At 46.8% G+C, this 26,168-nt stretch overlaps 1 protein-coding gene across 2 annotated transcripts in view; it reads right to left on the bottom strand.

Moving 5' to 3' along the window:
• Positions 1-232: 232 nt before the first annotated feature.
• The window catches only part of PHLPP2 (PH domain and leucine rich repeat protein phosphatase 2), a 28,513-nt gene continuing 2,577 nt past the window's right edge, over positions 233-26,168 (bottom strand). Inside the window, exons 2-20 of one of the 2 annotated variants that reach the window (XR_012727309.1) lie at positions 22,404-22,648; positions 21,798-21,931; positions 19,643-19,833; positions 19,121-19,246; positions 17,551-17,705; positions 17,313-17,459; positions 16,891-17,121; positions 16,608-16,807; positions 16,465-16,525; positions 15,836-15,931; positions 15,607-15,762; positions 14,263-14,463; positions 14,019-14,181; positions 13,689-13,819; positions 12,348-12,458; positions 12,074-12,268; positions 11,304-11,535; positions 8,569-11,226; positions 233-1,100 (exon numbers count right to left, since the gene is read on the bottom strand). Coding sequence is in view for 1 of the 2 variants with exons in the window: in XM_075326042.1 (XP_075182157.1) it covers positions 10,126-11,226; positions 11,304-11,535; positions 12,074-12,268; positions 12,348-12,458; positions 13,689-13,819; positions 14,019-14,181; positions 14,263-14,463; positions 15,607-15,762; positions 15,836-15,931; positions 16,465-16,525; positions 16,608-16,807; positions 16,891-17,121; positions 17,313-17,459; positions 17,551-17,705; positions 19,121-19,246; positions 19,643-19,833; positions 21,798-21,931; positions 22,404-22,648 (3,876 nt within the window). In the remaining variant the exon portion in view is untranslated. Of the gene's footprint in view, positions 1,101-8,074; positions 11,227-11,303; positions 11,536-12,073; positions 12,269-12,347; positions 12,459-13,688; positions 13,820-14,018; positions 14,182-14,262; positions 14,464-15,606; positions 15,763-15,835; positions 15,932-16,464; positions 16,526-16,607; positions 16,808-16,890; positions 17,122-17,312; positions 17,460-17,550; positions 17,706-19,120; positions 19,247-19,642; positions 19,834-21,797; positions 21,932-22,403; positions 22,649-26,168 lie in introns of those variants that run through there. The other variant, XM_075326042.1, reaches the window with a different exon arrangement.

Below are 26,168 nucleotides of genomic sequence, written 5' to 3'. Positions count from 1 at the left end.
ATCTTATTATAAATGAAAGGTGAGACATGTATAGCAGGAGAGCAGACTGTCAATCATTACATGTCTCACACTGGTAACACCTCCTTTCATTTAAAATAAGCTCTGGAGACAGATTCCTGGGAAGAGCTATGTTCAGCCCATAGATCCTAACAGCTCATTCACATATTAAGAAAAATGTTCTTTGGAATAAGACAACGCATTGTAGATGTCAAGGTATCATTTTATTCAACGTTCCAAGACCTACATGACCATATAGACAACTTAGGAGGCTTGCTCAACAGAGTCCCTTTATGTACTGCGATAAACATCTTATTAAAAAAGTTGTACTATTTGCCTTCTGTATTCACTGTATTTGCTGGCTGCAGATAGAGTTATCTAAGAATCATTCAGCGAGCTTGCTCAGATTTCTCATTTTTTAGTTTCTCTGTATTGATTTATGACCACATCAAAGTTGAGCAGATAAAAGGAGCTCAGAAAGAGGCAGATGAGCGTTTCTCAGTTTCTTTATTTTACGCACTTATATAGCGCTTTACAGATGTAATCATTCTCTGTTAACTCATTTTGCAGCCAGCAAAAATTGTAGGGAGAAATATCAGATGGCAGGTTCCATTTTAGTCATGACATTGCAAAAGAAACCATTTGGGGGAAAAATATTTTTCTTTTTCTGTTTTTATTAATATTTTCTACACCAGCAAAGCCTAAAATCAAGAAATGTTAAAAAAATGGAAAAAAAACCAAAAACACAAAAACAACTTGTACATTATATACACTATTATTGCTTTTGCTAAAATAAAACTGTACAAATAATGGCTTTAAGAAGCTGTCATTTCTTTGGCTTCCCCCCAGGGGGGGGACAGAGTCCATAAAATAACCCCCCCACCAGTGCGTTTCGCAATCTATTTCCAGTTGAACATACTCAGAAGGGATCGAGATGCGTATAAAGCTGGGTTGTAGTCCATTGCTTCGGTCACGTTTGGTGCGGCAGGTAAGGCCTAACCCATGATATAATATAAAGTGATGCCCTTATGTTCTAGGCTTCTCCGAACACCATCTTCTGACAGGTGGATGAGGGCTTGATCTTGCTCCAATGACCCTAAAATCTATACCACATGGCAGAAGATTATTTTAAAGTACATTTTTTATTAGAGAGCTCCTCCTGGGTGGGGAAAGAACTAAGCAGGGGCGGGGAAATGGGAGGAGCAAAAAAAAAATCCTCCCACTTAAACACTGGAAAGCAAAACAGTGAATGGGGGAAGGATGTCACCCGTGCTATAGGGAAAAGGGTGCAATAATTTAGTAAAATGGGGCTAGTGGCAAAGATTGGGATACTTAAAAGTTCATACACCATACTAAATTAGAGAATGAAAACAATTTTGATCACATTTGCCAGCAAAAAAAAAAAATTATATATATATATATATATATATATATATATATATATATAATTTTTTTTAACAAAACAAATTAATATAAATATTATTTTGCAAATAAAAACATTAAATTATAAAAAAATTAAAGGGAAATTCTGGAATTTTTGTAACAATATTGAAAGGAGAAATTGTATATGTGTGTATACGTGTGTGTATATGTATATGTATATGTATATATATATATATATATATATATATATATATATATATATATATATATATATATATATATATATATATATATATACATATACATATACACACACGTATACACACATATACAATTTCTCCTTTCAATATTGTTACAAAAATTCCAGAATTTCCCTTTAATTTTTTTATAATTTAATGTTTTTATTTGCAAAATAATATTTATATTAATTTGTTTTGTTAAAAAAAATTATATATATATATATATATATATATATATATATATATATATATATATATATATATATATATATATATAAAAATTTTTACAAAATAAATTAAAAAAAATAAATGTTTAATTTATTTTGTAAATAAAAAAATTAAATTATAAAAAAAATTAAAAGGAAAGAAGGGAATTTTGTTACTTACCGTAAATTCCTTTTCTTCTAGCTCCAATTGGGAGACCCAGACGATTGGGTGTATAGCTACTGCCTCCGGAGGCCACACAAAGTATTACACTAAAAAGTGTAAGGCCCCTCCCCTTCTGGCTATACACCCCCCGTGGGATCACGGGCTGCTTCAGTTTTAGTGCAAAAGCAAGAAGGAGGAAAGCCAATAACTGGTTAAACAATTCAATCCGAAGGAACATCGGAGAACTGAAACCATTCAACATGAACAACATGTGTACCCGAACAACCAAAAATCCCGAAGGAACAGGGGCGGGTGCTGGGTCTCCCAATTGGAGCTAGAAGAAAAGGAATTTACGGTAAGTAACAAAATTCCCTTCTTCTTCGGCGCTCCATTGGGAGACCCAGACGATTGGGACGTCCAAAAGCAGTCCCTGGGTGGGTAAATTAATACCTCAAGTTTGGACTGTAAAAACAGCCCTTCCCTACATGGAGGCAACCGCCGCCTGCAGGACTCTTCTACTTAGGCTGGCATCCGCCTAAGCGTAGGCATGCACCTGATAACGCTTGGTGAAGGTGTGCAGACTCGCCCAGGTAGCCGCCTGGCACACCTGCTGAGCCGTAGCCTGGTGCCGTAATGCCCAGGACGCACCCACGGCTCTGGTAGAATGGGCCTTCAGCCCTGATGGAACCGGAAGCCCAGCAGAACGGTAGGCTTCAAGGATTGGTTCCTTGATCCATCGAGCCAGGGTGGATTTGGCAGCCTGCGACCCCTTGCGCTGACCAGTGACAAGGACAAAGAGTGCATCCGATCGGCGCAGGGGCGCCGTGCGGGAAATGTAGATTCTGAGTGCTCTTCACCAGATCCAACAATGCAAATCCATTTCATATCGATGAAATGGATAAGAACATAAGGAAGGTAAGGAGATATCCTGATTGTGATGAAAAGGGGATACCACCTTAGGGAGAAACTCCGGAATCGGGCGCAGCACTACCTTGTCTTGGTGAAACACCAGGAAGGGAGCTTTGGATGACCGCGCTGCTAGCTCGGACACTCTCCGAAGAGACGTGACCGCTACCAGAAAGGCCACTTTCTGTGAAAGTCGAGAAAGTGAAACATCCCTCAGAGGCTCGAAGGGCGGCTTCTGTAGAGCAATTAGTACCCTGTTCAGATCCCATGGGTCTAACGGCCTCAGTACGGAGGGACAATGTGACAAACCCCCTGCAGGAACGTGCGTACCTGAGGAAGTCGTGCTAGGCGCTTCTGAAAGAATACAGACAGCGCTGGAACTTGTCCTTTAAGGGAGCCGAGCAACAAACCTGTTTCCCAACCCGATTGCAGGAAGGAAAGAAAAGTAGGCAATGCAAATGGCCAGGGAGACACTCCCTGAGCAGAGCCCTAAGGTAAGAATATCTTCCACATCCAGTGGTAGATCTTGGCAGACGTCGGCTTCCTAGCCCGTCACATAGTGGCAATGACGTCATGAGATAATCCTGAAGACGCTAGGATCCAGGACTCAATGGCCACCCAGCCAGGTTCAGGGCCGTAGGTTCAGATGGAAAACGGCCCTTGGGACAGTAAGTTTGGCCGGTCTGGTAGTGCCCACGGCTGGCCGACTGTGAGATGCCACAGATCCGGGTACCACGACCTCCTCTGCCAGTCTGGGGCGACGAGGATGGCGTGGCGGTAATCGGAGCTGATCTTGCGTAGCACTCTGGGCAACAGTGCCAGAGGGGGAAACACATAGGGTAGCTGGAACTGCGACCCATCCTGAACTAAGGCGCCTGCCGCCAGAGCTCGTTGATCGTAAGACCACACCCTGAAACTCGTGACCTTGGTGTTGTGCCTAGACGCCATTAGGTCGACGTCCGGCCTCCCCCGAAGGCCCCAGATTTTCTGAAACCCGTCCGGGTGCAGAGACCATTCCCCTGCGTCCATACCCTGGCGACTGAGGAAGTCTGCTTCCCAGTTTTCTACGCCCGGGATGTGAACTGCGGATATGGTGGATGCTCTGTCTTCCACCCACATCAGAGTCCGCCGGACTTCCTGGAAGGCTTGCCGACTGCGTATGCTGCCTTGGTGGTTGATGTATGCCACCGCTGTGGAGTTGTCCGACTGAACTCGGATCTGTTTGCATTCCAGCCACTGCTGGAAGGCTTGCAGGGCAAGATACACTGCTTAAATTTCCAGAACATTGATCTGAAGGGTGGACTCCTGCTGAGTCCACGTACCCCGAGCCCTGTGGTGGAGAAAGACTATTCTCCACCCTGACAGACTCACGTCTGTCGTGACCACCGTCCAGGATGGGGGTAGGAAGGACCTTCCTTTTGACAATGAGGTGGGAAGAAGTCACCACTGAAGAGAGTCCTTGACCGTCTGAGAAAGGGAGACGTTCCTGTCTAGGGACGTCGACTTCCCATCGCTTTGGCGGAGAATGTCCCATTGAAGTGGGCGCAGATGAAACTGCGCGAAAAGGACTGCCTCCATTGCTGCTACCATCTTCGCTAGGAAGTGCATGAGGCGTCTTAAGGGGTGTGACTGGCCTTGAAGGAGAGACTGCACCCCCGTCTGTAGTGAACGCTGTTTGTCCAGCGGAAGCTTCACTATCGCTGAGAGAGTATAGAACTCTATGCCAAGATATGTCAGTGATTGGGTCGGTGTCAGATTTAACTTTGAAAAGTTGATGATCCACCCGAAACTCTGGAGAGTCTCCAGCGCAACGTTCAGGCTGCGTTGGCATGCCTCTTGAGAGGGTGCGTTGACAAGTAGATCGTCCAAGTAAGGGATCACAGAGTGACCCTGAGAGTGCAGGACTGCTACCACTGCTGCCGTGACCTTGGTGAAAACCCGTGGGGCTGTCGCCAGACCTAAGGGCAGGTCTACGAACTGAAGATGCTCGTTTTCTATAACGAATCGCAGCAAACGCTGGTGCTCTGGAGCAATCGGCACGTGGAGATAAGCATCCTGATGTCTCTTGATGCTAGGAAATCTCCTTGAGACCTTGAGGCAATGACGGAGCGGAGGGATTGCATCCGGAACCGCCTGGTTTACACTGCTTTTTGAGCAGTTTTAGGTCTAGAACGGAAGAGCCGTCCTTTTTTGGCACCACAACCAGATTGGAGTAAAAACCGTGATCTTGTTCCTGAAGAGGAACAGGGATTATCACTCCTTCTGCCTGCAGAAGAGCATCGGCTCGGTCGAGAGGTGGGGAAGTTCTGAAGAATCGAGCCGGAGGATGAGAACAAAACTCTATCCTGTACACGTGAGACAAAACGTCTCTCACCCACCGGTCTTTGACCTGTGGCAGCTAAATGCCGCCAAAGCGGGAGAGTCTGCCACCGACCGCTGATGCGGAGAGAGAGGGCTGAAAGTCATGAGGAAACCGCCTTGGTAGCGGTTCCTCCGGCTGCCTTCTGTGGGCATGATTGAGCCCGCCAGGAGTCTGAGCCCCTCTGAGCCTTTTGAGTCCTTTTGGACTAGGAAAATTGGGACCAGCCCGAGCCTGGAAAGGACCGAAACGTCGACTGTCCTTCCTTGGGTTTTGTTTGATCTGGGCTGGTGTAAGGAAGAATCCTTACCCTTGGCCTGTTTAATGATTTCATCCAATCGCTCAGCCAACAGTCTGTCACCAGATAATGGCAAACTGGTTAAGCCCTTTTTGGAAGCAGGAGCTGCCTTCCATTCCCTTAACCCCAAGGGTCTGCGCAAAACCACGGAGTTGGCGTATGCCACCGGCGTACGGCTCGTAGAGTCCAGGACAGCATGAATAGCGTAAGTCGCAATGCATGCGAGGTTAAGGACGCCACCTGCGGCACAGATGTACGTGTGACAGTGTCTATCTGCGCAAGACCAGCTGAAATAGCTTGGAGTGCCCATACGGCTGCGAATGCCGGAGCAAACGACACGCCGATAGCTTCACAGACAGATTTCAACCAGAGGTCCATCTGTCTGTCAATGGCATCTTTAAGTGAAGTCCCATCTTCCACTGCAACTATGGAGGATGGCGCGGCGGAGAAAAGCTTGTCTGGATAAGCGTAGCGTTTCTGGACTGCTCCTCTGAGTCAGAGAGGCCCAAAAAGTACTGAATTTACGCTTGGGATACCTGAAATGGAATTTCTCCTGCTGAAGCTGCCTCCTGCACTGGAGGGGCTGAGGGAGAAATATCCACCAGTGTATTGATGGGCGCTATGAGATCATTCACCATGGCGTCCCATTAGGAGCATCCAGAATGAAAGCGGTCTCAGGATCAGAAACCTGACCAGCTACCTCATCATACAGAGAATCCTCTCGCTGAGACCCTGACCAGTGTGTGAAGTCGAGGGTCTCTCCCAGCGAGCTCGCTTAGGCTGTCTGGGACTGTCGTCCGTGTCAGAGCCTTCAGTCTGGGATGTATGGGACCCCCTTGGAGCACGGATTAGTTCCAACTGAGGGAGACCGGGGAGCCTTGATTCAACAATGCCCTTGGTCTGAGTCACCGCCTTGGACTGCAAAGTTGCTAGAATTTTGTTCATAGTCCAAGACATTTTATCAGCAAAAAAACTGCAAACTCTGTCCTCTGGACAGTTTCACAGGTGGCCCTCTCTGGGCCACCACTAGCAGAGACTCTACCCATTAGGGGTTAGTGGAACCTGCCGGTAAAACAGCCTCACGTGCGGTACAGACAGCATAGAAAACCTGTGCCTTGGCCCCCTTGCTCTATGCTGACGACATGCTGTTGTCTCCTCAGAGCTATCTAGGGGTATACCGCCAAGAAGCGACCGTACAGCCACAAGTCTCAGCCGCGCCGCAGCCTCCAGCGCGGCAGTTTCCCACAGATAAACTCACTCAGCTAAGCTGCAGTGAGTATAGTCCAAGCGCGCAGCGCTGTTGTCCTCGGCGCACTAACACGCCCAGCAATGCTGGCGTGTGTCTGTGTATGGTCTTGCAAATATAAGTACAAGGATAAAGTACACAAAAAAACACTGTGGCAATAGTGGGGTCAGCACCAAGGTGCTGCTTACCGCCCGCATAAGCGGGTGTGTGGTCGCCAGAATCCCTTTGCTGGGTCTCCCAGAGCCTGTGTCCGTTCTCCAGCTTAGATTGCCTGCAGGAATGGCTACCGGCGTCCTGTGAAGAGGGGCGGGCCGTGGGCGTGCCCCAGACAAGAGCGGGAAACTGGCGTCCCCCTGTGCCCAGTGAGAGGGCTGGAGTATGTAAATAAGACTCCAGCCCTCGGCGCTGATCATTGTACAGCGTCTCGCCCCTTCCCTGACTGGCAGGGTTGGGGGCGGGAACGAAACGTAACTAGGCCGCAAAAGCCGGGGACTAGATTTATAAGCGCTGCCGTCGTAAAAGCGCGGCAGCGCGAAAGTCCCCGGCGCACCACAAGTCTCAGCCGCGCCGCAGCTCCAGCAGCGGCTGGCGCGGTAGTTCCCGACACAAACTCACTCAGCTAAGCTGCAGTGAGTAAAGCCCAAGCGCGCAGCGCTACTGTCCCCGGCGCACTAACACACCCAGCAACGCTGGAGTGTGTTTGTGCATAGACTGTACGGGGACACAGAGTACCTTAACGTTGCAGGGCCTGTCCCTGACGATACTCCGCTCCATTCCAGCAGGATCTCCGGGTCTGTGGATGGAGCCCGGCCTCAGAGCCTGGAGGCCGGTAAGATCCCACTTCACCAGAGCCCTTCAGGGGGATGGGGAAGGAAAACAGCATGTGGGCTCCAGCCTCCGTACCCGCAATGGGTACCTCAACCTTAACAAACACCCGACAAAAGTGGGGTGAGAAGGGAGCATGCTGGGGGCCCTAGTATGGGCCCTCTTTTCTTCCATCCGACATAGTCAGCAGCTGCTGCTGACTAAAACAGTGGAGCTATGCGTGGATGTCTGACCTCCTTCGCACAAAGCATAAAACTGAAGCAGCCCGTGATCCCACGGGGGGTGTATAGGCAGAAGGGGAGGGGCCTTACACTTTTTAGTGTAATACTTTGTGTGGCCTCCGGAGGCAGTAGCTATACACCCAATCGTCTGGGTCTCCCAATGGAGCGCCGAAGAAAAATTAGTTTATTTTGTAAATAAAAAAAAAAAAACAACAACTTCTGGAATTTTTTTTACTGATCACATTTTTTTTTTTAAAAAAAAAAATAAAAAAAAATCAAAAAGCTGCAATATAATGCACAATTTACCAATTAAAACAAACTTTTCTACAAATCGTCTCAAAGGGCTGCGTATCCCTCCTGTCTGTCTTAAGGGGTTGTCCACTACTTTTACATTGAGGATGGGTCATCAGTGTCTGATGGGCCAGGTTCGAACACCACACACCCCGATGATCAGCTGTTCCCGGACCCGGCGGCGGTAGCAGCAGCCAGAAATGGTCAATTCCGGAGCCACTCCAACTGATAGCTGCCAATACTCCATATCCAAATCAATAGGAGGCCCATGTGCAGTACTACAAGATGGAGCAGCTCCAGAACTGAGCATTTCTGGCTGCCTGCTGCATCCGCCAATACAGAGAACAGCTGATCGAGGGGTGGGATGTCAGACCCCGGCCGACCTATCCTAAGGACAGGCCATCAATGTAACCCCTTTAATAATGCATTCTTACCCAGGAAGCGATAATTGTCCATTTTCCACTCGCCTGCTACAAGGAGACCTGTAATTGTCTGCAGCGGTCAGGAGCCTAGAACGGCACAGCTGATGACCGGGAAAAAAAAAATAAATAAATAAAAAAAATTAAAAAATATATATATAATAATTAAAAAAAAAAAAAAAGGGAAATTGAATTATTGCTTTCTCTTCGTCACCACATAACAGTATATATTATTGTATTAAAATAATAAAAAGGTTAATGTGGACGTGAGACGCAGCTTTGGAAACCTCTTCTATGGTCAAATGTTAAAAATAAAAGCAGAAAACCCTATATAAAAGCTCGCACCTCTCTGTATACGACCCTTGTGGCATTAATGTGGGACCACCGAGATATCTGGGTAATTCACATTTTTTTTTTTTAGGAAGTAAAGGGGTCCCCATAACACTGGCACGGAATGAAACGAACAGGTAATGTCACCATGAGCAAGACCAACATCATGGCGTCTACAGCTTGATATCAAAGGCTCAGGACCAAAAAAAAAGACCCCAAAACACTCAACGCTTTGTTTTCTCCATTGGCGACATTTTTTTCTTGTGGCAACACGGCAGTGATATTCTACCAAGCCATAAAAAGTAGGAATAGTGAGGACTCCATACATATAAGCATTGTGGAGCATCAGCTCCGGGTCCAGGCCAAGATTTTGGGATCATTCACAACCAAAAGCGGACGGGAGGAGGACACGGGGAGGGGGGCAGCGATGCAATCTGCAGGATTTATAAAGCATTTAGTGCAAATCGGACAAGTATCTAGCAATATCGGACGTGGCCCAGGCCACGGGATGTCACAAAAGTTTCTCTAGTTGCATCAGGCGAAGTCTCGGTACCATGACCCGAAATCAAAGTGCATATATATTAAAAATAAAAAAAAATTGGCTCATGTCCACTGGTCATACCACTGTGCAAGACGTTCAGCTGTAATAGTTGATCATTAAAAAAATATATATACGTAACGGAGGTTCATATGTCTTAGTGTTTAGAATCCGATGGGAATGTACGAGTCCTCGGCCTGTAGACCGGACCGAGCTCCTGCCGATCCGAAAAGGTTGATCAAGAATGGCTCAGAAGATGCGAACATTCCCAAAAAGTGTCGTTCTTCGCGCCTATGCAAATAAGCCACTTGATATCTGCGGGCATCGCACCCACACGGTATCGAGATAGTGATATCAACCGTCCAATGCTCCGTCAGGATGGATCTGTCCCCATCACGGCTCGAGAGGTATTGAAAAAGTTATGCAAAAGTCCTCGTTATAGGGGAAAGGGTCCGTCCGCTCCCCTCTACGGAGGTGGATCGGTCACATCAGAGTACCTTCAATAGGACCAAAGTGGTAAAAAATATAAATTATTTGGACTAAATTCACATTTGTTCATTGGCTCAATAACCTTCAATTAAAAATTCTATCAATAAATAAAAAAAAGAACTTAACATTTGGCTCGGAATGGGAATGCGGTGATTGGCAAATCCATCTGCTGCACATTACGGGATATTTTAGGAGCAGGGACCTCAGTTCTCGGGTCACAAAGCAGTGTCGAACTCCTCCAAGGCATTGGCTCGATCCTCGGCTCCAGACTCCAAGTCATTTAATTGCTGGCGAACCTCATTTTCCAGGTGTGGAGGAACCACGAAGCGATCCTCAGGTTCCAGCTGTGAAGGTGCCGAGAAGTAGCCAGTTTTTTTCTTGGGAGCCTCAGACGCAACCTCGATGAGGTTAAGGATTTCTTCCAGAGGCACCACGGAGCCGTTGGAGTGTTTCTTCCGATAGAGACAAGACGAGGAGGATGAGGAGGGAAGGTCGTCCTTCTCGTGGCTCTGGTTGTGATTGATGGCATTTTGCTGTAGGATGTGCATGGAAATTCCACCGCAATCCTCATCCAGTCCCTGAAATACGAAAGGCTCTGGGGAGTGCTGCCTGCTGCAGTGAATATCCACCTCTACCTCCACCCGGCTGCCCGTTTGATGAAGGCCCTCGGCCTGCAAGTCGTCGTCGCTGTCCAGACCGTTCTCCGACTGGTTGCTGGAGAAAGTGGCACACGATGGCTGCCGCTGAAATGTGCTGGCTGAGGGAACCGGATGGAGACTACATCGCCGCTCCGGCCTGAGGATGAGGCCTCCATCCATTCCAGCCGCGGCGTGTTCATCCGAGGCCGTGGAGCCCACCTCGCTGCTGACCTCCGACACCGACATCTCGCTGCTGAACTCCGAGGCGATGCCGCTACTGGAAGATGGGGTCACCGAGTCTGGAGATTCCTTCGTGGCGGCTCCGGAGGCCAAACCGGACGGACTGGGTAAAGTGAGAGTATGCATTTCACAAGTACAGGTGTCCTCTCCGATATTAAGACAAACCACCAGGGCGACCACATTATCCGGGCACCCGTAGCTCTGCGCTAAAGTGCACAACCTCTTGGCGGCGGAAAGTGGATCCGGCAAGTGCCGAATGGTCTGTACGGCTTCTTCGACCGGCACATGCTCCCACAAAGCCTTGTTTCCTAGAATCAGAAGCTCGTCCTGCACAGTCAGGGGTAACTTGGTGACGTGAGGTTCTGGAAGCACCCATGGGTGTAGATATGTGCAGCCAAGCATCCGCGTGCAGCAGGTTACGCCGTTCACTTTATTGTCCTGCAAGAGGAAAAATGACAAAATAATGGAGAAATCACTACAGACCCCACGAAGAAGGGAGATGGGTCCAGGCTTACTTCTGTGATAATAGCCTTTTGCTCCTTAATCCGCAGAAGATCCTCCCGGCAGTGCTCGAGGCTGAACATGCGGGATAAGACCAGCGGCTGCCCATTCCGGCACAGCACGGCCTGGCACGTCCCCACGTTGGCTACCGTCAGGGAGAAGTTGTTGCTGTGCTCGGGTGCAGTGTGTCCGATGTAACACAAGAGGGCGGAAGAGCCCAGTTTCTGACCTGCTGTCCCCAGCTTCCTAAAGGGAGAAGATACAGGAAGCATGATCATGAGAGGGTTAACGGATTCCATATGTACTGTACCTCTAACTTTATCCCATGTCCGGCTCATCGTAAATGAAAGGTGACCAATGTAGAATAAGAGAGCAAACTGTCAGCCATTACATGTCTCACACTGCTACCATCTTCTTTCATTTACGATTAGCTCAGGAGGCAGATTCCCAGGAAGATCTCTAGTCCAAACAAGGATATCCCTGAGAATCTGCCTCCAGATCTTATTATAAACTAAAAAGGTGACAGATGTAGCTTAAGAGAGCAAACTGTCAGACATTACATGTCTCACACGCCTACCATCTTTTTTTCCCCATTTACGAAAAGCTCAGGAGACAGATTCCCAGGAAGATCTATAGGTCAGACATGGATCTCCCGAGAATCTTATGAATGAAAGGTGAGAGATGTAGATAAGAGCAAACTGTCCATATATTTATGCCATGAGGAAGTGTAAAGCATGGAGGACAAGGAATGGAATACCGATGTGAGGATTCGAAAGGCACAGACCTGTGGGACACCAGGAACGTGTGGCACATGAACGTTTGATCGCAGCTCGATTGCTGCAATTCTTCCAAAAGCACGTCCCCCATGGTGCACTGCAGCAGACGCGGCACCTCCTCGTTTTTGTCTCCATCGAACATGCCGTAAAGAGCCTCCACCCCCTCCGCAAAATCGCAGACTGCCAATGAAGAGACACAGAGCCTGCGGACAGACAAAGATGCCACCATTACTGCCGCAACCCGGGCAGTGCCCATCGATCATGGTGGAGAACAATACTCACTTGTTCCTCTGCCCAGACATCTCCGCTAGGCCGTGATTCCAGGGAATGGACGGCACCGACATCTCAGCGTTGGGCAGCGGCTTGTTGTCGATTTTCAGGACTGGGATGTGACTGCAGGAAGAGGATAGAGGGGACGGTCAGGGGCGTAACGACCGCCAACGCGACCGGGCCAGGTAGGGTTATACATGACTATAAGAGTGCACTATACATGGAGGAGTATGGGGCTGCATTATACAATATGAAGGACACCTTATACATGGACTATAGGGGTGCATTATACATGGAGGAGTATGGGGCTGCATTATAAGATATGGGGGCTACCTTATAGATGGACTATGGGGGTGCATTATACATGGAGGACTATGAGGCTGCATTATAAGAAATGGAGGACTATGGGGGCTACCTTATACATGGACTATGGGGGTGCATAATAAAACATGGAGGACTATGGGGCTGCATTATTATATGTGGAGGACTATGGGGCTGCATTATAAGATATGGAGGACTATAGGGGCTACCTTTTACATGGACTATGGGGCTGCATTATAATATGTGGAGGACTATGTGGTGCAGTATAATATATGGAGAAATATGGGGTGAACTATAATGCATGGAGGACTATGGGAGTTGCATTATAATAATTGGAGCGCTACTTTATACATGGAGGACTATGAGAAATGCATTATCGTACATGGAGGACTATGGGGGTGCATTCTAAAATAAAGGGTTATGTGGGACCCTTTATACTATATGGAAGGCTATGTGGGGGCAATTATTGATTTGGAGAACTATATACAAGGGAAGACAAAGTTACATGCAGACTCTTTCCCCTCAACACCCCACTTTCCCATGCTCTGATATGGTAAAGCTGGGTGCTGAGGGAAAGGTGTATATCAGATCATGGGGAAGCTGGGTGCTGAGGGAAAGCGCCAAGTGTCAGCGTCATTATCCCATACCCCAAGTGTGTGTACATGGAGGGGGCCCCGGTCCAAAATTTGCACTGGGGCCCCCCAAACTCTACTTACGTCACTGGGGACAGTTAAGATTCTCAGCCAGGGCTTCCACATTTTTGTGAAAACACCAAAATACTCACGTGATCGTCTATTCATTGGATACGGAATAACTTGATGATCGCTAAACCGACCCAAGAACGGGGCTGAATGGAGCAGAGGTGCACATGCTCGGCCTCTATGCCCCTTGGCACCCCTTTAGACTTGGAGGTTGCAGACGTCTGCTCCATTCAGGACGCAGAGCCACGTTCTAGACCCCTGATCTCTCGATTACTGAGACCCCCAGCAGTATGAGGTGTGGTGCAGGACGATGGTGAGACTTGTACGATACCTGAAGATGTCGTGGAGCTGATGGTCCAGGACCAGGTCCCCGTTCCCCTTCAGGTCCAGCTCTTGCAGGGCGGGCGGCAGGGTATCGGGCGCCGGGATTTCCATCAGACTGTTACAGCTCAGGTCAACCAGCTGCAGGAACAAAGAGCAGCAACATCTCATGCCAGAGGCCGAGTCAGTGACAATGAGATGACACCATGTACACAAGTCTACAGCTGCAGCACAGCCTGCAGGGGTAAGAGAGGGGGGAGAGGAGAGATAATAGGGGATCAGAGCTAGAAGCGGAGAGTCAGGAAGGTCTGATTGTGCAGGATTTAGGTGGGGGTGAGACCTGGATATGCGGCAGATGGAAAATCTCGGGGAACACGCCGATGCAGTTGGAGTGAGCGATGAGGGTGTGCAGATGTTTGAGGTTGGATACGGTGCTGGGGATGAACTTCAGACGGTTCCCACTGAGGTTCAGCTCCTCCAAGTTCTCCAGTTTGTTCAGTTTGCTGCAAGGCAAAGGTTCGGGCTGTTAAAAGGCGAAATTACTAGTATATGGCGGCCATAAACACTCTGGCTTCATCTCTCACCTGGCTGGGAAAGTTTCCAGCTGGTTATATGCCATGTGCAGGATCCTGAGGTTTGCATGTATGGTCAAGAAGGGCACGTATTGATCAGTCAGTAGGTTGTTGGTCAAGTAGAGGACTTGCAGCCTCGTCCCGGTCTCCTCTCCACTGCACATCGATGGCAGGGACTCCAGTGCGTTGGCAGATGCGTTAAGAAACCTGAGACTAAAGAAACACAAAAAAGAATGGTGGAACATTACTGGGAAATGCACAAAGAGCTCACATCCAGCCTATATTACTGGGAGAGACACACAGAGCTCACATCCAGCCTATATTACTGGGAGAGACACACAGAGCTCACATCCAGCCTATATTAGTGGGAGAGACGCACAGACCTCACATCCAGCCTATATTAGTGGGAGAGACACACAGACCTCACATCCAGCCTATATTAGTGGGAGAGACGCACAGACCTCACATCCAGCCTATATTAGTGGGAGAGACGCACAGACCTCACATCCAGCCTATATTAGTGGGAGAGACACACAGACCTCGCATCCAGCCTATATTACTGGGAGAGACACACAGACCTCACATCCAGCCTATATTACTGGGAGATACACAGAGCTCACATCCAGCCTATATTACTGGGAGAGACACACAGACCTCACATCCAGCCTATATTACTGGGAGAGACAGAGCACACATCCAGCCTATATTACTGGGAGAGACACACAGACCTCACATCCACACTATATTACTGGGAGACACACAGACCTCACATCCAGCCTATATTACTGGGAGATACACAGAGCTCACATTCAGCCTATATTACTCGTAGAGACACACAGCTCACATCCAGCCTATATTACTGGGAGAGACACACAGAGCTCACATCCAGCCTATATTACTGGGAGAGACACACAGACCTCACATACAGCCTATATTACTGGGAGAGACAGACAGAGCTCACATCCAGCCTATATTACTTGGAGAGACACAAAGAGCTCACATCCAGCCTATATTACTTGGAGAGACACAAAGAGCTCACATCCAGCCTATATTACTGGGAGAGACACACAGGCCCCACATCCAGCCTATATTACTGGGAGAGACACACAGACCTCACATCCAGGCTATATTACTGGGAGAGACACACAGACCTCACATCCAGCCTATATTACTGGGAGAGACACACAGATCTCACATCCAGCCTATATTACTGGGAGAGACACACAGACCTCACATCCAGCCTATATTACTGGGAGAGACACTCCCATGTTTCAGATTTTTTTTTTACTTTTGGATCAGGTTAGAAACCTGAAACTTATATTAAAAAGGAGTTTTCAAAGTTGTGAGGTAACTCACTTTATGGCTACAGTGAAAAAGAAGTCCGGGAGGTGTCGCAGTAGATTGTGCTGGATATCCAGACTTTCCAGAGGGATGCAGTCACTAGGGCACGGCAGGTTCTTCATCTGATTATGTCCAAGGAGCAGCTTCCTTAGCTTGGGACACCCCATTACCCTATAGGAGAAGCACAAAATCAGTAACAGAAGCTCCAATAATAATCAGTTGTAGCGTCAATTTCCCCATATACCTCAATGGGAGCTCTGACACTTGGTTCCAGCTGAGATCGAGAGCTTCCAGTTTCTTGGCTTCACAAATCCAATCTGGCACAGATGATAAGCAGTTCCTTAAAAATAATAAGATAGTTTGCATTTAGTAAATCTGACGAGAGAAGACTGTACAGAAGCTAAGTCACTTTTTTGGAGCAAGGAGGAAAACAAAAAGGAAGAGTGTAAATATTAAGGTCTAACATGGTGTCAACATGGAGTAGACCAGAGAGTAAAGATTAAGGTCTAACATGGTGTCAACATGGAGTAGATCCGAGAGTAAAGATGAAGGTCTAACATGGTGCCAACATGAAGTAGATCCGAGAGTAAAGATGAAGGTCTAACATGGTGCCAACATGAAGTAGATCCGAGAGTAAAGATGAAGGTCTAACATGGTGCCAACATGAAGTAGATCCGAGAGTAAAGGTTAAGGTCTAACATGGTGCCAACATGAAGTAGATCCGAGAGTAAAGGTTAAGGTCTTCCATGGTGCCAACATGGAGTAGATCCGAGAGTAAAGATTAAGGTCTAACATGGTGCCAACATGGAGTGGCTCCGAACATAATGAATAAGGTCTTCCATGGTGCTGGATCAACAGGGCTCAAACTCTTACCTGGACAAGTCTAAAGAAACCAGCTGGGAAGGAGCCAGGTATACATTCATGGAGGTCAGCCCTGCAAAAGAAAAAGATAAGGATGCAATGCAAGATGGTTGGAGGATCAGAGGTCGGCACGCACAGGAGCGCTGACCACGTACGGTTCGAAGTGGCATAAACTGCTCTCAGGGAGAAGCCGCAGAGCGTCAGCTCCTTCAGCTGGTTGCGTTCGCAGTGCAGTTGCTCCAAGTTCCCCAAGCAGCGGAGGTCGAGGGCCGTCAGCAGGTTCTCCCGTACATCCAACTGAGTGACGTGGTCGATTCCTTCCAAGGTGCCGATGACTTGTGTGAGATGGTTCATCCTACGGTGGAGGATGGATTTTACTAGGACGACTTGCTGGGTTCTGCAGATTCCTGACACTGCCCTGCTGCAGCAGAAGCTTACCTTAGGTCTAAGGACTTCACGTGCGCCATGTTGCTCAACATCTGCAGACTTAAATTTTCCAAGCAGTTCCCGGCCATGCATAATCTATCCACCGAGCAAAGCTTCTCAAACACGGGGGGTATGCTGCTCAGATCATTGAAGGAGAGGCCGAGGGTGGAGAGCTGCTGGAGGAGGCCCAGCTCCTCCGGTAACGACGTCAGCCCGTTTCCATCAAGGTTTAGGGTTTGAAGGCTGCGAATAAATAAGAAGAACATATGGGGTAAAGGCAAGGTCAATATCTGCCCCGGATGACCAGTCAAGAACTGCAGCAGAGAAGGACCAAACACACAATCCCATCTACCACGGAGAAACGCTCAAGAGACCCCATTCCTGCAGGATAAGTCCCCCGCCGATCACAATGGTCTATGATGGCAGTCACTGACCTGAGCATCTGCCCGATCTGGGGTGGTAGCTGCGTCAGCCCATTACACGACACGTTCAGCTCCGTGAGAGTGGGGATCTCACATAACTGGAGGGGGAAGGCTCCCAGCTTGTTTTGCGACAGGTTCAGAACTTTCAGCTGTGAAAACCTTGAGAAGAGCAGAAAGAAGAAGCCAGATAATCCCCTCCACGACTCATGACACAATCGGCGGTGCAAATCAGAAGAAGACATGGACCAACCTGCACAGACTGCCGACGCCGGCCGCGCTGTGCAGCTGCAGGAAGTTGTGGCGGAGATTCAGGTTAGTGATGTCCTGACAGTAGAAAAGCTGCTCCGGGATCTCCTCCAGGCTCTGACACGAGAGATCCACAGTGCTCAGCCGCTGAGAGACGACCTGCAGACAACAGGAAGGTAGCAATAAGTACATGGCTCTCAACATGAGGTGTGTGCACCCCAGGGGTACCACCATGTCCTCATACTGTGCTGGTACGTATGCTATACTGGTCCCGAGTTACATGCTGTATTATACTCCAGAGCAGGACTCACTATTCTGCTGGTGGAGTCACTGTGCATATACATTACATTACTGAACCTGAGTTACCTCCTGTATTATACTCCAGAGCTGCACTCACCATTCTGCTGGTGCAGTCACTGTGTACATTACATTATATTACTGATCCTGTGTTACCTCCTGTATTATACTCCAGAGCTGTACTCACTATTCTGCTGGTGCAATCACTGTGTACATACATTACATTACTGATCCTGAGTTACATCCTGTATTATACTCCAGAGCTGCACTCACTATTCTGCTGGTGCAATCACGGTGTACATACATTACAGATCCTGAGTTACAGCCTGTATTTTTTTTTATTATTATTATAGTTTAATATTAAGCATACAGTAATTCCTCCAGCAGAGAAGTGCAGCTCTGGAGTATAATACATTACAGTACTGATCCTGAGTTAAGTCCTGTATTATACTCCAGAGCTGTACTCACTATTCTGTAGCAATTACTTTATGCCCAATTAATAATAAAATACAGGTTGTAACTCAGGATCAGTAATGTAATGTATAGACACAGTGACTGCACCAGCAGAATAGTGAGTGCAGCTCTGGAGTATAATACAGGGTGAATCTCAGGATCAGTCATGTAATGTAAATACACAGTGACTCCACCAGCAGAATAGTGAGTGCAGCTCCGGGGTATAATACAGGAGGTAACTCAGGATCAGTAATGTAATGTAATGTAATGTATGTACACAGTGACTCCACCAGCAGAATAGTGAGTGCAGCTCCAGGGTATAATACAGGGTGCATCTCAGGATCAGTAATGTAATGTAATGTATGTACACAGTGACTCCACCAGCAGAATAGTGAGTGCAGCTCTGGAGTATAATACAGGAGGTAACTCAGGATTTGTAATGTATGTACACAGTGACTGCACCAGCAGAATAGTGAGTGCAGCTCCGGGGTATAATACAGGGTGCATCTCAGGATCAGTAATGTAATGTAATGTAATGTAATGTATGTACACAGTGACTCCACCAGCAGAATAGTGAGTGCAGCTCTGGAGTATAATACAGGAGGTAATTCAGGATTTGTAATGTATGTACACAGTGACTGCACCAGCAGAATAGTGAGTGCAGCTCCGGGGTATAATACAGGGTGCATCTCAGGATCAGTAATGTAATGTAAGTATACAGTAACTCCACCAGCAGAATAGTGAGTGCAGCTCTGGAGTATAATACAGGAGGTAACTCAGGATCAGTACAGTCCCTGGTATAAAGTGCCTCATTATCCGCTCACCTTGGTTGCCTGGCGGAGCCATCTCTGATATTCTGCTGCAGAATCGTAGCTGACATGATAGGTTGGAGCTTGGGCCTCAGCAGAGCAGAAGGCCAGACAGTGCGGCCTCCGCTTCACCTCCTCTATCTAAAAGATGAAGAGAAAAAAAAATAAGTAAATAATAATGCTAATGGCAGAGAAGAGATCTGTCTGGATAACCAGTCACTTGTAGAAGACTAGAAGCTGCATATATACATATATACATATTATATATATATATATATATAGCGACTTCTCTAACCCTCCACTCACTATATCCCATGAAACCCAATTATTCCTACACAGCACAGACTGTAATATAAGGAGCAATAAAAACTATAAAGTCGCTGGTTACAAACCGTGCCAACCAGGCCTGCAGGTCACAGCGCACATAATCCCCGGTTTACGGCCCCGCATGGCTCTGTGCAGGGGTGAACGCACCATAAAGTGTCGCAAGCCCAGAAATAACAGCACCATGGAGCCGCCACGGCCCGGGGGCCTCACCTTACCACCCACAAGGGGCAGAATGTGCATCTTCCCCATCTGACAATCCTTCACGGACGACACGATCAGGGAGGTGCCGCACAGGACCACCATCCGCTCCGCCCACTTGTGCAATTGGGTTTTGCCCTTGCGCACGTTGTAAACCCCCGATAGCAGAATCCGGTCCAGCTGCTCCACAGAACTCGGCTTCTCTGAAAGATACAAAAACTCATCACAGGAAACACAGCAGTCAAGGGGGAGGGGTTTAAACGCAAAGCCCCTCCTCATATTATAATAATAATAAATAATAATAATAATAATAATAATAATAATAATAATAATAAAAAAAAAAATTGAGCCACCGCCTTCTTGTCATATCCTTAACCCTCCAGATATAAAAGGGAAAATATCAGCAACTCCTTCCAGACATAGGAAGAACCAGGTGCACAGAGCAGGCTAAGGCGTCAGCAGCGCAACACAGCTGGCAGCTGCCTCCAACAGCAGCAACCGGAGCCAGCGCCGATCACCACTGCTTAACCGTTTAAATGTTGCCAATCTCGGCCGTCCCGACTTGAGATCGTGGGGAGGCGACAGGATGCCAATTTCAGCACGGAACCTACCAAAGCCCCCCCTCCTACATCACCACCTTGGGACATGATTACAGAAGGGAGTGAGAAAAGGCAAAAAGGGAAAAAGGGGAGTGAGAAAAGGCAAAAAAGGGAAAAAGGGGAGTGAGAAAAGGGCAAAAAGGGAAAAAGGGGAGTGAGAAAAGGGCAAAAAGGGAAAAAGGGGAGTGAGAAAAGGCAAAAAAGGGAAAAAGGGGAGTGAGAAAAGGCAAAAAAGGGGAGTGAGAAAAGGGCAAAAAGGGAAAAAGGGGAGTGAGAAAAGGCAAAAAAGGGGAGTGAGAAAAGGGCAAAAAGGGAAAAAGGGGAGTGAGAAAAGGCAAAAAAGGGGAGTGAGAAAAGGGCAAAAAGGGAAAAAGGGGAGTGAGAAAAGGCAAAAAGGGAAAAAGGGGAGTGAGAAAAGGCAAAAAAGGGGAGTGAGAAAAGGGCAAAAAGGGAAAAAGGGGAGTGAGAAAAGGCAAAAAGGGAAAAAGGGGAGTGAGAAAAGGGGAAAAAGGGGAGTGAGAAAAGGCAAAAAGGGGAGTACGGCGGCGTGGGGAGACGGCTGTAGTTCTGCCTCCCATTGATCTGGATGGGAGTCTGCATCATAGTCCATAAAGAGGTGTAGACGAGCACCTTGGAACCGAGCAGATCTTTGCTTTCTTGATTTCTGGTGTCTAATTCTAAAGACTTTATTTTTTATTAATTAATGGAGTTGCCCCTCCAGATTCCCTCAAATAAATCATCCAGTGACAAAGTTTCAGTCACCGGTCCGTGAGCACCAACCCTTCCGCAAAGACATGTAGACAATCCAGCTCTTCAACAATCCAGGAAAGGAGGAACAAAAAGCCAAAAATAATAAGTAGCTCCAGAAACTGCAACATCACACTAAACACACAAAAAAAGAATAATAAAAAAAAAAAAAAAAACCACCACACATCTCAGAAAGTGGCCAATCCACACCCCTAGAGATCTTCTATGGTGCACATAAATAGTTCTTTAAAACTGTCACCCACCACCCAAAAAAAAAAAAGTTTGTGAAACCTGAAGGTCCGCATTGTTCCCCCTGTCGTCTGCCGCCGGTTATGGGGCAGGGAATAGTTTTTGAGGATCTGCAGGTTGTGCAAGTCCCCAATGATAAGAGACAAGCAGGTGTGGTAATTAACCCCTTAATACTGTTTTGAGTCACAATGACCAAAACAAATTGAATTTTTTTTTTTAAACCGTTTTAAAAAATTTTTGCATTACTTTATCTTAAGCTTTTTTGTATTTTTTGTTGTTTAAAACTTTTTTTGCATCTTTTTTAAACCTTTAAGATTTTTTTTTCCATTTTCTTGCATGTTTTGCTTGTTTTTTTTTAACTTTTTTGCATTTTTATTCCATTTTTTTGCTTGAAACGTTTTTTGCATTTTTGCTTTAACTTTTATTGCATTTTTAAATTTTTTTGCATTTTTTGCTTTTTTTATGCATTTTTTTAAACTTTTTTTTTGCATTTTTTGCTTTTTTTTTTTTTTAATATATGCACACATCTGGGCCATCTCACGTGCACGGCTTCTATAACCTTGTCCGCTTACCGTTATAAAATCGGATCATACAGCTGAGGTCGGAGTGGGCCGCCTCCTCCTGGATCCTGGTGGTGTCCCGAAATCCGAGGTCGGACAAGTACTTGTAGATCATGTGCAGGGGGCGCTCCCGAGGATCTAATCTCCTAAAATAAGTAAATACATACACACTAAACCGACAATGAAGGGACACAATGGCTAACCCATCGATTACTACTAATATACGTCAAACAAGCAGAGCTGCAGTGGAAAGTATGGCGGATGGATAAAAAGGAGGTGGAATAGCTTGCAGTCCCTTTCTTATAGAAGTTACTACCTAAACCCTGTGCCATTTCGTGCCCCTCATCGGTCATTGCACAATGATGGTAAACGCTGCCAACTTAATGAATAGACATCTTTATCTAGGGGTCCCATAATCCCAGGACAAACGAGCCGAGTCTGCCAATATTTGCTCAATGCAAGAGAATACGATTTATAAAGGGGTCCGGAGCAATCACAGCAAGGACCGGGTTATGCGGATCATTGGGTAACAAGTCAGCGGGATACAAGCTGCTGTTTGTGGCAGCCTGTTCTCTGCATAAGGCAGGATAACCACGATATACAATGGTAGGGTCTCACCTGACCAGGTCTCCGTGCAGCTGCACATATAATCCGTCCGTCCCTTCACCGAGGAGGATCTCCGAGGCCGCGGTGTCCGCAGAGCAGAGCGCCACATGGAGGTCGCAGATGGAGGACGTCTGGTCCGTGCCGTACACGTAGACACAGCCCCGGCCGGGGTCTTCTCGCAGCCACTCTCTTTCTCGTGATCCCAAACAGCACTTCTGGCTCAGGCAATTCTTACTGCCGCTGCGCTTCATGTTTCTCTGTATATAAAAAAAAAAAAAAAAAGTCCTAAAAATGTTTTTCTCTCTTTCAAACAGATCAGAAGACGGAGGTCAGCAAAACATCTGAAAACAGACCTATATACCCCTGTATATACAGAGGAGCCTCCCGTACACAGGATGAATATACCCTATCCATACAGAGGAGCCTCCGTATACAGGATGAATATACCCCATCCATACAGAGGAGCGAGCCTCTGTATACGGGACCTATATACCCCTGTATATACAGAGGAGCCTCCCGTACACAGGATGAATATACCCTATCCATACAGAGGAGCCTCCGTATACGGGACATATATACCCCTGTATATACAGAGGAGCCTCCCGTACACAGGATGAATATACCCTATCCATACAGAGGAGCCTCCGTATACAGGATGAATATACCCCATCCATACAGAGGAGCGAGCCTCTGTATACGGGACCTATATACCCCTGTATATACAGAGGAGCCTCCCGTACACAGGATGAATATACCCTATCCATACAGAGGAGCCTCCGTATACAGGATGAATATACCCCATCCATACAGAGGAGCCTCCGTATACAGGATGAATATACCCTATCCATACAGAGGAGCCTCCGTATACAGGATGAATATACCCCATCCATACAGAGGAGCCTCCATATACAGGATGAATATACCCCATCCATACAGAGGAGCGAGCCTCTGTATACGGGACCTATATACCCCTGTATATACAGAGGAGCCTCCCTTACACAGGATGAATATACCCTATCCATACAGAGGAGCCTCAGTATACGGGACATATATACCCCTGTATATACAGAGGAGCCTTCGTATACAGGAAGATATACCCTATCCATACAGAGGAGCCCCCGTATACAGGATGAATATACCCTATCCATACAGAGGAGCCTCCGTATACAGGATGAATATACCCTATCCATACAGAGGAGCAAGCCTCTGTATACGGGACCTATATACCCCTGTATATACAGAGGAGCCTCCCGTACACAGGAGGAATATACCCCATCCATACAGAGCAGCCTCCGTATACAGGATGAATATACCCTATCCATACAGAGGAGCCTCAGTATACGGGACATATCTACCCCTGTATATACAGAGGAGCCTCCGTATACAGGAAGATATACCCTATCCATACAGAGGAGCCTCCGTATACAGGACGTATATACCCCTGCACATACAGAGGAGCCTCCGTATACAGGATGACTATATCCTATCCATACAGTGGAGCCTCCGTATACAGGATGAATATACCCCTGTACATACAGAGGAGCCTCCATATACAGGACGTATATACCCCTATACATACAGAGGAGCCTCTGTATACAGGATGAATATATATACCCTATCCATACAGAGGAGCCTCCATATACACGATGAATATATCCCTGTACATACAGAGGAGCCTCTGTATATGGGACATATATACCCCTTTACATACAGAGGAGCCTCCATATACAGGACACATATACCCCTATACATACGGAGGAGCCTCTGTATACAGGATGAATATATATACCATATCCATACAGAGGAGCCTCCATATACACGATGAATATACCCCTGCACATACAGAGGAGCCTCTGTATATGGGACATATATACCCCTTTACATACAGATGGGCCTCCGTATACAGGATGAATATACCCCTGTACATACAGAGGAGCCTCCATATACAGGACGTATATACCCCTATACATACAGAGGAGCCTCTGTATACAGGATGAATATATATACCCTATCCATACAGAGGAGCCTCCATATACACGATGAATATATCCCTGTACATACAGAGGAGCCTCTGTATATGGGACATATATACCCCTTTACATACAGAGGAGCCTCCATATACAGGACACATATACCCCTATACATACAGAGGAGCCTCTGTATACAGGATGAATATATATACCATATCCATACAGAGGAGCCTCCATATACACGATGAATATACCCCTGTACATACAGAGGAGCCTCTGTATATGGGACATATATACCCCTTTACATACAGAGGAGCCTCCATATACAGGACACATATACCCCTATACATACAGAGGAGCCTCTGTATACAGGATGAATATATATACCATATCCATACAGAGGAGCCTCCATATACACGATGAATATACCCCTGTACATACAGAGGAGCCTCTGTATATGGGACATATATACCCCTTTACATACAGATGGGCCTCCGTATACAGGATGAATATACCCCTGTACATACAGAGGAGCCTCCATATACAGGACGTATATACCCCTTTACATACAGAGGAGCCTCCATATACAGGACGTATATACCCCTTTACATAGAGGAGCCTCCATATACAGGATGAATATACCCTATCCATACAGAGAAGCTTCAGTATACAGGATGAATATACCCCTGTAAATACAGAGGAGCCTCCATATACAGGACATATATACCCCTGTACATACAGAGGAGCTCCCCATATACAAAATGTATATACTCCTGAACATACAGAGGAGCCTCTGTATACAGGATGAATATACCCCATCCATACAGAGGAGCCTCCGTATACGGGACATATATACCCCTGTATATACAGAGGAGCCTCCGTATACAGGAAGATATACCCTATCCATACAGAGGAGCCTCCATATACAGGACGTATATACCCTATCCATACAGAGGAGCCTCAGTATACGGGACATATATACCCCTGTATATACAGAGGAGCCTCCGTATACAGGAAGATATACCCTATCCATACAGAGGAGCCTGCGTATACAGGACGTATATACCCCTGCACATACAGAGGAGCCTCCGTATACAGGATGACTATATCCTATCCATACAGTGGAGCCTCCGTATACAGGATGAATATACCCCTGTACATACAGAGGAGCCTCCATATACAGGACGTATATACCCCTATACATACAGAGGAGCCTCTGTATACAGGATGAATATATATACCCTATCCATACAGAGGAGCCTCCATATACACGATGAATATATCCCTGTACATACAGAGGAGCCTCTGTATATGGGACATATATACCCCTTTACATACAGAGGAGCCTCCATATACAGGACACACATACCCCTATACATACAGAGGAGCCTCTGTATACAGGATGAATATATATACCATATCCATACAGAGGAGCCTCCATATACACGATGAATATACCCCTGTACATACAGAGGAGCCTCTGTATATGGGACATATATACCCCTTTACATACAGATGGGCCTCCGTATACAGGATGAATATACCCCTGTACATACAGAGGAGCCTCCATATACAGGACGTATATACCCCTTTACATACAGAGGAGCCTCCATATACAGGACGTATATACCCCTTTACATAGAGGAGCCTCCATATACAGGATGAATATACCCTATCCATACAGAGAAGCTTCAGTATACAGGATGAATATACCCCTGTAAATACAGAGGAGCCTCCATATACAGGACATATATACCCCTGTACATACAGAGGAGCTCCCCATATACAAAATGTATATACTCCTGAA

This window comes from Anomaloglossus baeobatrachus, chromosome 10 (assembly GCF_048569485.1).
Source record: "Anomaloglossus baeobatrachus isolate aAnoBae1 chromosome 10, aAnoBae1.hap1, whole genome shotgun sequence".
NCBI lineage: Eukaryota > Metazoa > Chordata > Amphibia > Anura > Aromobatidae > Anomaloglossus > Anomaloglossus baeobatrachus.
The sequence above is the reverse complement of the archived record's forward strand: the minus strand, read 5'-3'. Positions and strand labels throughout refer to the sequence as shown.